At 37.1% G+C, this 14,336-nt stretch overlaps 1 protein-coding gene across 2 annotated transcripts in view; it reads right to left on the reverse strand.

Moving 5' to 3' along the window:
- Positions 1-2,649: 2,649 nt before the first annotated feature.
- The window catches only part of PLSCR4 (phospholipid scramblase 4), a 30,070-nt gene continuing 18,383 nt past the window's right edge, over positions 2,650-14,336 (reverse strand). For both annotated transcript variants that reach the window (XM_027091614.1, XM_027091615.1), the window contains exons 4-9: positions 12,636-12,871; positions 9,197-9,239; positions 8,042-8,268; positions 6,301-6,462; positions 4,786-4,944; positions 2,650-3,901 (exon numbers count right to left, since the gene is read on the reverse strand). In XM_027091614.1, the coding sequence (XP_026947415.1) occupies positions 3,848-3,901; positions 4,786-4,944; positions 6,301-6,462; positions 8,042-8,268; positions 9,197-9,239; positions 12,636-12,871 (881 nt within the window). In that variant the 3' untranslated portion in view covers positions 2,650-3,847. The remainder of the gene's footprint in view (positions 3,902-4,785; positions 4,945-6,300; positions 6,463-8,041; positions 8,269-9,196; positions 9,240-12,635; positions 12,872-14,336) is intronic.

The raw sequence follows: 14,336 nt of genomic DNA on the forward strand, positions 1-14,336 counted from the left end.
CAAATGGGACCTAATGAAACTTAAAACCTTTTGCAAAGCAAAGGAAACTACAAACAAGACAAAAACACAACCCTCAGAATAGGAGAAAATATTTGCCAACAAATCAACAGGCAAAGGATTAATCTCCAAAATATATAAACAGCTCATGCAGTTCAATATTAAAAAAACAAACAACCCAATCAAAAAATGGGCAGAAGTACTAAATAGACATTTCGCCAGAGAAGACATACAGGTGTCCAAGAAGCACATGAAAAGCTGCTCAACATCACTAATTATTAGAGAAATGCAAATCAAAACTACAATCAGGTATCACCTCACACCAGTTAGAGTGGGTATCATCAGAAAACCTACAAACAACAAATGCTGGAGAGGGTGTGGAGAAAAGGGAACACTCTTGCACTGTTGGTGGGAATGTAAATTGATACAGCCACTGTGGAGAACAGTATGGAGGTTCCTTAAAAAACTAAAAATAGAATTACCATATGACCCAGCAATCCCACTACTGAGCATATACCCAGAGAAAACCATAATTCAAAAAGACACATGCACCCCAATGTTCATTGCAGCACTATTTACAATAGCCAGGTCATGGAAGCAATCTAAATGCCTATTGACAGACAAATGGATAAAGAAGATGTGGCATATATATATACAATGGAATATTACTCAGCCATAAAAAGGAATGAAATTGGGTCATTTGTAGAGACGTGGATGCATCTAGAGACTGTGATGCAGAGTGAAATAAGTCAGAAAAAGGAAAACAAATATCGTATATTAACGCATATATGTGGAACCTAGAAAAATGGTACAGATGAACCAGTTTGCAGGGCAGAAATAGAGACAGATGTAGAGAACAAACGTATGGAAACCAAGGGGGGAAAGTGGCAGGGGGGTGGTGAGATGAACTGGGAAATTGGGATTGACATGTATACACTAATATGTATAAAATGGATGACTAATAAGAACCTGCTGTATAAAAGAATAAATAAAATAAAATTCTAAATAAATAAATAAATTCTGCTTCCTTGTTGCTTAACAATCCCATCTTTACGTCCATTCTCTCAGGTTGAATTTTACTGTAAGCAGTCAGGAGGAGCCAAGCTGCACTTCAACACTTTGCTTAGAAATTGTTTCACCTAGGTATCCCATTTCACCACTTGCAAGTTCTACCTTCCACAAAACACTAGAACATGGACACAATTCTGCCAGAGTTTTTGGCCACTTTACGATAAGGATCACTTCTCCTACAGTTTTCAATAACATGTTCCTCATTTCCATCCTGGTCTTTATTGTCCATATTTCTACCAATATCCTGTTCATGTTTAATTAAGTATTCTCTAAGAAGACTGAGGTTTTCTCTACAGTTTGCCTCTTTTCTTCCTAAGCTCTCATCAGAATTATCTTTAAAATTCTGTTTATGTCAATATAGGTTTTTACCAGTATGCACCTTAAAACTTTCAGCCTCTATTCCTCACCCAATGCCAAAGCCAGTGCCACATTTTTACATATTTGTTATGCAGCATCCCCATTTCTCGGTACCAATTTCTGTCAGTTTGTTTGGGCTGCTATAACAAAAATACTGCAGACTGAGAGGCTTAAACAACAAACATTTAACTCTGGAGGATGGGAATTCCAAGATCAAGGCTGGCAGATTATAAGGGCACTAATCCCATTCATGAGGGCTCCACCTACATGACCTATCACCTCCTAAAGGCTCCACTCCAAATACCATCACACAGGTAATTCATAAATTTGGCGGGGGTGGGGGGGGGAATACAAACATCCAGTCTATTGCAAAGCCTCAATCACAAGTCAAAAATAAAACAGTATTTTACTATAAACTATATTATATTTATTTAGAAGCCAAAAACCATGTGATGAAACATGAAAACACACACATTTCAGAGAATGGCTTGTTTTGTTAATCAATCTGATCAGTTTTACACAATGAAATATCGTTAAGAAACATAAAAATTATAATATAAACTGTAGTATAAAAATATAAGAAACATAGTATTATTTTTAAAGAAAGAAATTGTAAGAGACATGTTAATACCACAACAACTTTAAACAGAAATTTAAAATGTCATGCTAGAAATAATTTTTTCTTAGTATTATGCATCAGGTCTTAGAATGTAGGGATGTATGCAAGTAAAAATGAAAAGTTTATATAGTAAACTTTCTGAATACTATTGTCTGATTTGCTCTATCAAATGTCAGACATCATTATAAGAAATAATATATCTGTCCATTTAAGACTACAATTGCCTTAAATATAAGGTAATTATTATTTTAGAAACAAGCAGTTTTTACATTTTTTTGGAAAGCTAGTAGTAGCATATAAAAATGAACATTACAAGAAACTGGGTAAAAAACATTTACCATGAAAAGATGAATATAATTTTAAAATGAGGCACCTTTCTTTCACTTCAATAGGAACTGTGGGTGAAGGCCTTCATCTCATACCAAAGAACACTCAGTCTTGCTTCTTTTAATAAAGAGCAGTGGAAGAATACATTCCATTCTATGTACTGGCTGTGTTGAAAGAACAGAGTTCAGGTCCAGATAGGAAGCTAAAGTGCAGTAGAGGCAAGTTGATTTAACAGAGTGTATTCACTAATATACTGTGATTTTAACTAGTTAATACAAATAAGTGTAATTTATACTTTTACTATGTTGATCCAAATAATCTTTACTGATAAGCTATAGATCCCAGAGAAGCAGCATGTTTGCTGTGTTTTATCATTTTCTTTGCATAGATACAGATTTATCTATCATTTAAATAAAAAACAGCAAAACAATATTAAGCAGTGTCTGCATTTGTAATTTTTGCTTTTACAAAGTGCTATGCAGAATGTCACATTTCAAAATTTAAAAACAAAACTCCAACTCTTGCAATTTGAACAGCACAGTTCAAATCAGGGATCTTCTTGTAAGAAAAAAAAAAATCATCTCCTCTGTGTCATACCAAATGAGACACAGGTTCAATAGGCAATCCTAGAGATTCAACCAAACCTATTTTACATGTAAGACATCTATAACCAAGAGAGGTTAAATGTATTAAATACAAGCTTCTCATAAGGGCACTGATGTCTCTAAATTGCTCAGAGATCTAGATTGGTTAATGGCCCTGGTAGTCTGACTCCATCTTCATACAGAGGCAGCTCCTGATTGTGTATGCTAGTAAATGAGGCATAGAAAATATAACCTTATGATATGAAAAACATGTTTTATTTTGTAATAAAATAAAAATTTCCATTGAAATTTTTATGAAGTTTGCAAAATAAGGTTCTGATACATTTGCACAAGTAAAATTTTCCTTGGGCAATAAAACATAGTATTTCTCTCTGCCTTCTGTTTTGTTTTTAACAATGAAGAGTATCATTCTTTTCACCTGGAATCAAATTTGTCTTCAGTAACTGGACATGTTGATGGAGAGGAGAGGGTCAGAGTTAGAAGCTATATTACTCTATCTCAACAAAGATTGCTCTAAAAAGCCCATCATTTTACTATCAATTAATGTGAAAGCTTTGGGATTCATTTCCCCTCATCTAATGTTTAAAGCGATTTCAAGTTCACTACATATATGTTTACTTGGTTAATGGGTCATAACCTTTTCAGGTAAACTCTTAGTCTACCAAGTAGACGGGTAGACGGATACTCAATTGAAACACATGTTTAGATGTGTTCTTTCACTTACACGCTCAGCCTGTCAAAGCTAATACCCAATAATAATAATCTGCAAGAGGAGATAAATATATTTGTGAATAATTGAGGGCTGACTGTAAGCCCAACCAACTTTTCTAAATTTTTTTCATTAATCAGAATTGCTGACTTGCGGTATCCATCAATTATGAGTGGATGAACGTTGTGGTGGAGAGCTTTCAAAATACATGAAGTCCTGAAATTGGAAAAAGAATTATATGTATAGATAAATATCAAATTAGATAAATAATTATATAAATAAAGAATGTAAATAGATAATTAGGTGCAATGCACAAAATGTTATTCTTCATAATTTATCAGGTGATCTCATTCCAGTTAAGAATAAATCAAGCTAATGAAATTTTCATGACGAGAACCTAATATGAAGAACAGCAGTTGCAAATCTGAAACTGTGGGTAGTCAATAAGTTTTCCATTTGGGGTACCAATTAACTAAATTTTCCTTGTTGAAAGGAGGAAAAACTTGATAATCAATATTAAAAATGTTAAATATACCAATTGCAAAATGTTAATTAGGTTTTTAAGGTAAATGTTATCAATTTTATTTCTATGATTTATGAATATTAGCCACTAATCAGACAGGAATACAGCAAGGAAATTGTACCTAATAAATCTTAGGTATATTGACAAAGAGGTAATAGATGAAGGGAGAGAACATCAGCTTTAGAGTTATTTTATTTCACTAAGAAATCAAAGAACAGGCATCTTTAAGTAGTGAGAATGGTAAGTAACATGAAATGATGACAATTACACCCACTGGATGCCTAGTATCTTTCAAGCACTCTCCTGGCCCCTTTACTCATATGATAGCTAATACTCATAACCCTGAAATATATATATATGTATATATATATATATATATATATATATATATATATGTATTTTCATTTCCATTTTACAAATAAGGAAACTGAGGCTTGCAAGTGTTAAACACTTTGCAAGACATATAACTAGTAAGTGGCAGGGACAGCTTCAAATCGTATTGCCTTTCTACTGCACTACACTGCTTCTCATCAGAAAGAATAATTCTCTCAGGATAACTCAGAAGCAAAATGCTTACAATGAGGAAGCAAGCTCCAAAAATCATGGCTTTCATTGTCACATCCAGGTCTAATGGGAAGTGAATTTCAAAGTGGTCAGCATCACTCATTGCTGATAACACACCATTCCACTTCCGAGTAATACTTCCGATACTGGATACACCATCAAGGGATATGACCTAGAAAGACAAGAACGTGACTTTATGATTGAGAGGTGTTAAACTACATGCTTTATTCTCCTGTTTGTAAGCAGTTTACACTGAGGTAGTATAAATATGGTGCAGGAAATGAATATAGTAATAATACAATTTCAAATTGGGAATTATGGCCAAGAAGGGTTAAGTGCCTTGCAACTGGCTGACAACCAAGCTGGGGAGTATCTTACAATTCTCAGGCCAGTGTTCTTTCTTCACCCTCAAATGAGTTATTAGGGAAGCCTGTCAGAGGAGGTATGATTTAAACTGATTTTGAAATTCTTTTTCATATAGCAAAGGGTGGGAATTGGGGATTGGGATGGAGTCTTTCCCAGTCGAGGGAAACATGTTAGCAAAAGCAAGGTGGTATGGCTCTTTTCACTTCACAAAATCCATATGATCACTCAGGCTTTTGTGGGCCCTGTCTTCTTAAAGTATGTCAGAATCCCAAAGGGCTTCAGCTTCTAGAAGGTACCTGCCACAAGGATAATAACCAAACACTACATTTTGGTGATTAAAATGACCCACACACCCTGCCCTCGAAATCTGGCTTATCTACATTTTCTATCTATCTATAATGGCCTTTTAATAAATAAGTCATGGTTGATGATATGGTTATGTAAAATGAGAACTAAGGAAAGTTTATCGGGTGTCACAGAAAATATTTGAATGAGCAATTCTGGATTATCAATTTTGTTGAACTGTGAGGCATTTAGAAAGAACTCTTTAAGAAGCCCAGGAATCTCCTTTGTCACAACTGTTAAGAGTAAAAAGCTATCATTTTGTGGCCATTGAGATGAAGGCAGAACAGAAGGATTTTCCTTCTTCCAGAAAATGTTATAATCCACTATAAGATTTATCCTGGTTTATGAGTGTTGTCTTGTTTCTTGAGGATGCAGACAGACTTCTATCTTGCAAATAAGCAATTTGCACAACCTCAGGGGTGCTCTATTGGTTCTGTGATATGTGGGGCCTTTTCATTACTCAGGACCTATATTCTGTTCCTGGAAATCTTTCGTAAAAATGGTTAGTGAAATACAGCCAAGAATAAAATAGATGGATTAGGTTAGGCTATTTATTCTCAGGTTTAATGTTTTAAATGGTTTCTTCTTATCTTTATCAAACACTGAAATCACGCAAAAGAAGCTCACATTGTGGAAAACATTAAGCAATCCCCTAATGATAATTTGAAAATTTTTCAACGTCAACTGGTTAGTTAACTCTTTCCTCACATTACTTTATTCATTCACACACAAAAAAATCATCTAAAAGCACATCATTCTGAGGTCTGTTAGTAGATGTAGAAAAAATAGTAGAAACATTTATTTTATATTTGTTTACCTCAAAAACAGAATCTGAACCACAGCCATAGGTTGAGCATGGCCCAAGCACTCCCATCATATCTTCTTTCTTCTCATTTTGGATGCTGTACACTGCCCTGCACAGGTTCCAGTGTTCGGCAACAAAGCCAATGGTGACACCAGAAGGACACTGCACCTCCAGCTGCAAAAGAAGCAGTGACAGAGGCGAAGATGCTACATGTATAGGTATACACATACACAGACACACACAACCTAGGTATGTTCCTAATTCATTCAAGAACTAGGGAAACTGTCACTGGGAAAGAGTCTTCCATTATCCCCAGGCTATTTCTTAGGGCTGTATTTCAGTGAACAGCCTTGAGAGATGAAGTCATGTTCCCTTTGGGACAAAATTACTCCTTGTTATAAAACGGTCAGTTCTCCAAGCTCCATGTCCCTTAGCTGCATATGTAGCATCTACCTGGGATCCGCTGAGTCATCCTTGTAGAACTTGGGGATGAGGGGACCTACGCACATGTGCTGGAGCTCACGCTGCTTACTGTGCTGTAATAAAGTTCTTTGCCCCTGACCTAGGGGTCTCACGTCTTCTGGCACAATCCATGAAAAAGTAACATGCTAGCTTCTTAGACTGACATCTCAGACATGACAAGTGTAATAGGAAACAAGAGAAAAGAGGCATTCTGAAAATTGTAGGTTGTGAAGACAACAGTATGTGTGTATAAGTATAGGATGAAGTGGAGACTGATCTCAAATATAAGACTGTTATTATACAAAGACAATAATGACAAAGGAGTAAGCTATCGGACAATTGCTAACATTCACTGAGCACTAAACTATTTGCCAGGCACTATGCTAACACAGTTGACATTTATTTACTATATAATCCTCAAAATAACCATCCTATGAGATAGGTACTATTAATACCTCCATTTTATAGGTGAACAAATTAAGGCACAGAGGCTATAAGTAAATTCTATTGAAAATGCTGGTGCTTAACATAGAACTAAAATCCCAGTAATCCTAGGAGGTATTTTTTTCTGCCCAGTTAACGTATTAAGAACACTGAGGCTAAAACAGGTTAAGTAAATTGCCCACCTTGAAGTAGGTGGCATATTTGAAATTCAAATTCTCTTGGATCTCTCTCTAAAACTTTTCTTTTTCCTGTAGCAAACAATTTTCCTAGGGCAGCACAGATTATAGAAGAGCAACTAAACCGTAACTTGGCACAACTGCTTTCTAGTTCTAGCATCTACCAAGTGTAACACCATCCTCAGGCACTTATTCTTTTTTAGCCACCCTGTCTTTATCTGTAACAAGGTGTAGGTTATGATGGGTAGAGTAAAAGTATCTGAAGTTTCTTCCGATCCTATTTAAAAGCATGTCTACATTTAGTGTGACCTTATTTGGGGATATGTAGGCACATTTAGACAGATGTGTGTTCTAGGTAACAGACTAATTTCTAATTCAGTAGACACAACTGATAGAATTGCGATCACTGACTAAATAACCCTCATTTGTGCTTGACCCCCGCCCCCGCAACTAGCCCCTGAAGACATGAACCCACATGAAAAATGTCTTTGTGGTTTTTCCATAGGTGAGACAATTTGGCATTTGGCTTCCTTCCTCCCCCCACCCCACTATCTTCTTCCATTCTGCCTGTGCCATGAAAGTCCCCTCCTGTGTAGCTTTGGAAGGAGCACAACCGTGCAGGGAAGAGTTGGATCAGGAAGAAACAACCGATGAGACTTCTGTCCTCTTACCTCTTGCCTGGTGGAGGGGCAACAGAAGCAGCAGCAGGTGCATCTGAAAGGTCTCTGCATTGTCATGATTTCTCGGCCCATACAGTCAGTGACCCGGAGCACAAAGGGCCTCAGTGTCCGATAAGCATTCCTGGTATAATCATCTGTGTCTTCGGTCACAAAGTAAACCATCTGGCCCAGGTTGTTTTTAATATCATATGTATTATTAGTTTCAAAACCTGTTATCACTAAAAATGAGAGAGCCATCTTATTTTAGAAGCAGTTAAAATGGGCCTCAAGAAGTCCTTTTGTAGTATTTCACAGGGGCCTAAAGCAAAAGAGCTTTTTAAAAAATTTCAGGTGAAAAATATGCAATTATTAGAATGCCATTGTAATTCATATGCCCTATAAGTATATAGGTAATTTTGAAATTTTAAAACATTTCTTCTAAGAAGTTCAGTGTAAAATGATTTTTAAAACTTTTCCACATAGAAGCAAAGATTGGAAACAATATTCCTAGAGTACTTGAATTAAGAAAACTTTAATTATAAAAACATTTAAAGGAAATTATACACCAGACCATGAATTAATCAGCTTATGAAATATGCTGAGAGGATTAGGGTCATTACTAATTGCAAATAAGAAAACCAAATAAGAAAAGTCAAAGGCTCTATGTGGAGGTAAAATGAATGAAATGAGGGTGTAGATCTGATACAGTGAGGGGAACTGAGAACAGGCATTGCGCTTACCGTGATTTTTTCTTACTTCCACAGCATTGGACTTAGAACTCAGCAGACTGAGACTCTATTTCCAGCTCTGCCATTGATTAGCTGACTAGGGTGCCCTTGACTAGCTCATCTAGTCTTTTTGCTCCTTCTTTCCCTTGTCCATGAAAAGTGAATATGGAGGAGTTGACATGGGTAAAGGATAGGGCGTTCGATCAGGTAAAAATGTTTAAGTCCTTTTGAAATCTAAGAGCTCACGTATGATGTGTAAACAGATAAAATTATACAAAGTTAAGTCCCTTTATTACTTTCTTGAAGATAGGGTAATAGAGGATAGTCTTTTCTCTTTGAACCACTAAAAAATGATCAATATAAATAAGGAACTAGATATTGGATAATGCAAATTTTCACCTGATTCAAATATTGCTGGACACTACAAAAGTATACATACTTTCCAGGGGTTCAAAATGCTGAAGAACATGTATGTTGTCCAACTGTTGGGATAGAACAAAGCAATTAGGAGAGAGAGAAATAACAGAATCAAATCAAACCAGTATTAGAAAAAAAACTGATGAGACAGAAATTAAATGTATCAATTGATACAAAAATATCTCTCTGAAACTGAATGGAATCAAAAACATTTTTATCAGGTAAAATCAGCCCATCTGCACCTGATCAGATGGTTATTAGCAGAGCTGTCCAGATAGAACACTCTCCTCCGGGTCCACTGTAAAATATTGAAACAATTCTCTAAAATATCAGAAAATCATCTTCCTGCTTCAGTAACAGCACCTAGAAGAAGCTATGTTGCCTAGTTCAGTTCCTACTCATTGGTCTCTCTGATATGTCACCCACAGACTGGACTTGTCAGGAAGTTCGGGACAGTTTAACATGGACCAGCCACAAGAAGCCAATTTTCTCAGTGGCTTAGGGAGAGTGAATGAGGCAGGGTGGACCTTGCACAGGAATCTCCGATCTCATATTACTTCACAGTACCTCTGAAAGAGGTTAACACACTGACTTCCATTCACTTGGGCTGCTGATGCCAGGGTCTTCCCTAAGTGCAGACTAATAGGGGAAGATCCAAGAGAGCTGGAAGCATGTGAATAGGATGAGGGCAAAGGAGAGGAAACATTCTCCAAGGATGGAATCCCTTGAAAAGGGAGGTTGGTAATACCATTAGACCAACTTCTACCTTAACTTTACTTAGGAATCACTGTAAAGATAAACACTTTGGCCCATCATCTGTTATACTTGAGAACATCCTAGCAGAAAAGAAACCCCCTTAAGGACAGACTACTCATATCTAATTGTAGATAATTTAGATCATTAGATCATTCCTAATGCCTGAGCCCAGAACACTGCCTGAAATGCCATATTTTACCAAATGTTTGTTGAATACATTAATTAATGAACACTACATTACTGTGGTAATAAATAAAATTTAAAATAATGTAACCTGACATAAACATTCTGTGGCGTGATCCATTACAGGAGGGTATAGAGAGGATACAATCTTTCTTTCATTAAAAAATTTTTCGGGCTTCCCTGGTGGCGCAGTGGTTGAGAGTCCGCCTGCCGATGCAGGGGACATGGGTTCGTGCCCCAGTCCAGGAAGATCCCACATGCCGCGGAGCGGCTGGGCCCGTGAGCCATGGCCGCTGAGCCTGCGCGTCCGGAGCCTGTGCTCCGCAACGGGAGAGGCCACAGCAGTGAGAGGCACACATACCACAAAAAAAAAAAAATTCTTTTATGAAAACACAATCAGGTGAGAGGGCCTAAACATGTCTTACAAAATTATCAAAAGTGGCCACTAGGGTGGTTTACAGTCCCTTTGAAAAACTCTAGGGACTCTTAAACATCTATAACTAAAAAGTAAAAATATTCACTACTTGGTAAGAGCTTCTACTGCTGAGCAAAATATTCTAAAGAAATGCCTGTTACTGTGAAAGCAGTTTACCCAATAAGATACTATGGTTGTTAAGAAGCAGTCCTAACAAAGTGTGGAGTCACTGGCCAAGCCAATATTCTAGAAATAATGTAAACCTGCTACTCTGGATGTTAAAGTGTCAGGATAGTCCTGATAATGATTCATGTAATTTGCACACGAGATGGCAAAAAGACTATGATAGGGACTTCCCTGGCGGTCCAGTGGTTAAGACTCCACACTTCTACTGCAGGGGGCATGGGTTCAATCCCTGGTCGGGGAACTAAGGTACAGCCAAAAATAAAAAAATAAAAGCCTAGGATGAAAAAATGCTTGGATGCCTGGCTCTGTGTCTTCCACCTACACACAAGGTGTTTCAACTAAAAACATCCACACAGCTATTATCCACTGGGTGGGTCCCATGTGCCAAAAATATTAGGCACGTTACAAACCTTATCTCATTAAAAATTCTCCTAACAACCAATAGAGTAGGTATGACTAGCACTATTTTATAGATGATGAAATTCAAGCACCAAGAGGTTAGAAAAGTTACTCAAGGTAGCAGAGTGAGGAGAGAGTAGAGCTAGAATTAAAACCCAGGTTTGTCTGGCTCTAAACCTGTTTTATTTGTTTCTTTTTCAATTTTTTTTTTAACTAAAAACATTGCTGAAAGGGAAAATAGATTTCATAAAATATGCCCATTTAACTTCACCTAAAGTAATAGAAGAAATTAAGAAAATGGTTTTTAATATTTAAATGAACAATATTAAAGCTATACATTTTTAAAAAGAAATGACTCTAGATATTGGATTTCTAAGGAAATTTTCTACATTTATCATCAAGTAAAAAAATAAACTTTCTAAACTTGGTTAACTTATAAACATTTTATAAGCTTCCAAAATAATGTAGGGGTTACTCTAGCACTGTACCTGAATGACTGGCTTTGTCAATATTTTGCCAAACAACAGGTTAATAAAGTTTTTGGTTTATGTAAAATCCAAATTTTCCTGATACAACTGTATTACTTTCAAAGATCAACACTAGAACTTTGTAACAATGGTTTTCAGTACACAGGATTAACAGTCAGTATATAAAACTGAAAAGAGAAACATGTCAAACTCCAAGGAACATTTGGTTGACTACGGTGGGGAGACATGTATTGAATTGGCAAGTCCCTTGCTTATAATGTGTCAATATTCCAACACTTGCTTTTTCTAAAAGTGAAACATGATTTAGTAGTTTCTAGGGGATTTGCAATACTAGGTTTATCTTATCTTCATTAAGCAACATTTTTATTTCTGACATGGGTTTTTAAACAGTACCATTTGATGATACACAAACCTGTGGGCATGTTGCCCCAGTTTCTGAAATGGGTGGCCCAGTCCTAGAATGTCCATCTAGATATAAATTAGAGAGTCTCTGTGTTGTGGAAAGGGGTTCTCCGGAACTTGACCTGAAACAGTATCCTTGGAGGTCCCCTATTTTTATTTACCTTGTATGCTTTGGGAGGTGACAGGACTGGCTGATGAAAACTATGGGTGGTGAGAAATAGCAATGGCCTGAGGCACTGAGTGATTTACTCACTGTCTACCGTTCTGTTCTGTTCTTTGTAATGTTGCTTTTCTTGACAGTCAGCCTTTACTTCTAAGCAAATGACACTCCAATTAACATCTTTGATAATTTTTCTTCTATTCCAATTCCTAGTTTTTAAACTGCCTTCATAGGACATCTTGAATGTCTTAAAATTCAATATACAACCTTCACAAAAACCGTATCATCCCACCAAAAAAATCCCTATGTTCTTTGTTCCCCATTCACATTTCTGAAATTAGCACTACCACTCCTATAGTCTCACAAACATCTGTCATCACTGACCCATCCCTTTATCCACTCTATCCAGTCTCTTTTTGTTGGATCCCCAGTCATACTTTGTAAGAAAATAATTTGGATTTGTGTGGAGTACCTGGGCTAAATATTCCAGACCTGGAGGACAGTTTGGCATAACAGTTGGCATTGGCATCCACACTATTGGAGCAGAATGTTGTGGTGCAGGATATTTTCCAGGCTGGTACTGGATAGGATGGCTACCACCAGTTTGCATGTACAAGGGGAAGGTAGTGGGCTGATGTGGACTGTAGTATCCCACAGGCAAGCCTCCTGGGTGGCCTGCAGGAGGAGGGACAGCTGGTCCAGGGGGCCCTGTGTTCAAAAACAAATGAAAGTGTTATACATTATAAACACTACAATATATTGGAAATTAGCATGACTTTTTACATGGAGATGATATGGATCACACAACCTCCACTTAAAAATAACAAGGTGTTCCATTTTACGAGTGTGTAGGATGTACCAAAATGTACTAAGGGGATTTACACATTAACTCATTTAATCCTCTTAAGCCTTATGAGACAATTATTCCCATTTCAGAGGTACAGAAGTAAGGTTGAAATATCAAGTTAACATGTTAGCCTCTAGGCATTAGCTTCCTTCTTTGGAGATAATAATATACCTACTTCATTAGGTTATAGTAGGATTAGCGCAAGGCCTAGCATATAATTAGCATGGTTAATTTTTTGTTACTATGTTTACTGTTATTATTGTTTAAGGTCATAAAGATAGTAAGGTCTACTTAACTTCAAAGGGGTTCTTCTTTTTGTTTTTTTTTCTTTTTGCGGCTCGCGGGCCTCTCACTGTTGTGGCCTCTCCCGTTGCGGAGCACAGGCTTCGGACGCGCAGGCCCAGCGGCCATGGCCCACGGGCCCAGCCGCTCCGCGGCATGCGGGATCCTCCCGGACCGGGGCACGAACCCGTGTCCCCCGCATCGGCAGGCGGACTCCCAACCACTGCGCCACCAGGGAAGCCCCCCAAAGGGGTTCTTTTAATGACTGCTGTCTAACTCCAGAACAGTTTCATCATCCGTCCCAAAAATCCCATACCCATTAGCGGTCATTCCCCATCTTTTCCCCCAGTCCCTGGAAACCGCTATCTCTATAGATTTGCCTAATCCGGACATTTCATATAAATAAAATCATGTGACATAGCCTTTGTATCTGGTTTCTTTTACTTGGCAAGTTTTCAAGGTTCATCCTTGAACTTTGCATTAGTACTTCATTAATAAAAACTAGTGAAATAACAATACTCATGTCAGACAAAATATACTTTAAGACAAAAACTGTTACTAGAGGTAAAGGACATTTTATTATAATAACAGAAGTGTCAGTCCATCAAGAAGACATAACAATTATATACACCTAAAAACAGAGCTTCAAAATACATGAAGCAAAAACTGACACACTAAAAAGTGAAATAGGCAATCCAACGAACAACAGCTGGAGGCTGCAATACCCCACTCACAATAAGGGATAGAACACCTAAGCAGAAGATCAAAAAGGAAATAGAAGCATGAAAAACACTATAAATGAAACAATACATAACAGGCATGTATAGAACACTCTACCCAACAACTACAGACTAAACATTCTTCTCAAATGCACATAGAACCTTCTCCAGGATAGACCTACTGGTTGGCCATAAAGCAAGTCTCAACAAATTTAAGATACCTGAAATCATACAGAGTATATTCTATTACAATGGAATAAAACCAGAAATCAATAATAATAGAAGAAATTTTGGAAATCACAAATATGAGGAAATAAATCAATAC

Source organism: Aethalodelphis obliquidens, unplaced genomic scaffold (genome assembly GCF_003676395.1).
Source record: "Aethalodelphis obliquidens isolate GAN/ISIS:26980383/991018 unplaced genomic scaffold, ASM367639v1 scaffold72, whole genome shotgun sequence".
NCBI classification, from domain to species: Eukaryota; Metazoa; Chordata; class Mammalia; order Artiodactyla; family Delphinidae; genus Aethalodelphis; species Aethalodelphis obliquidens.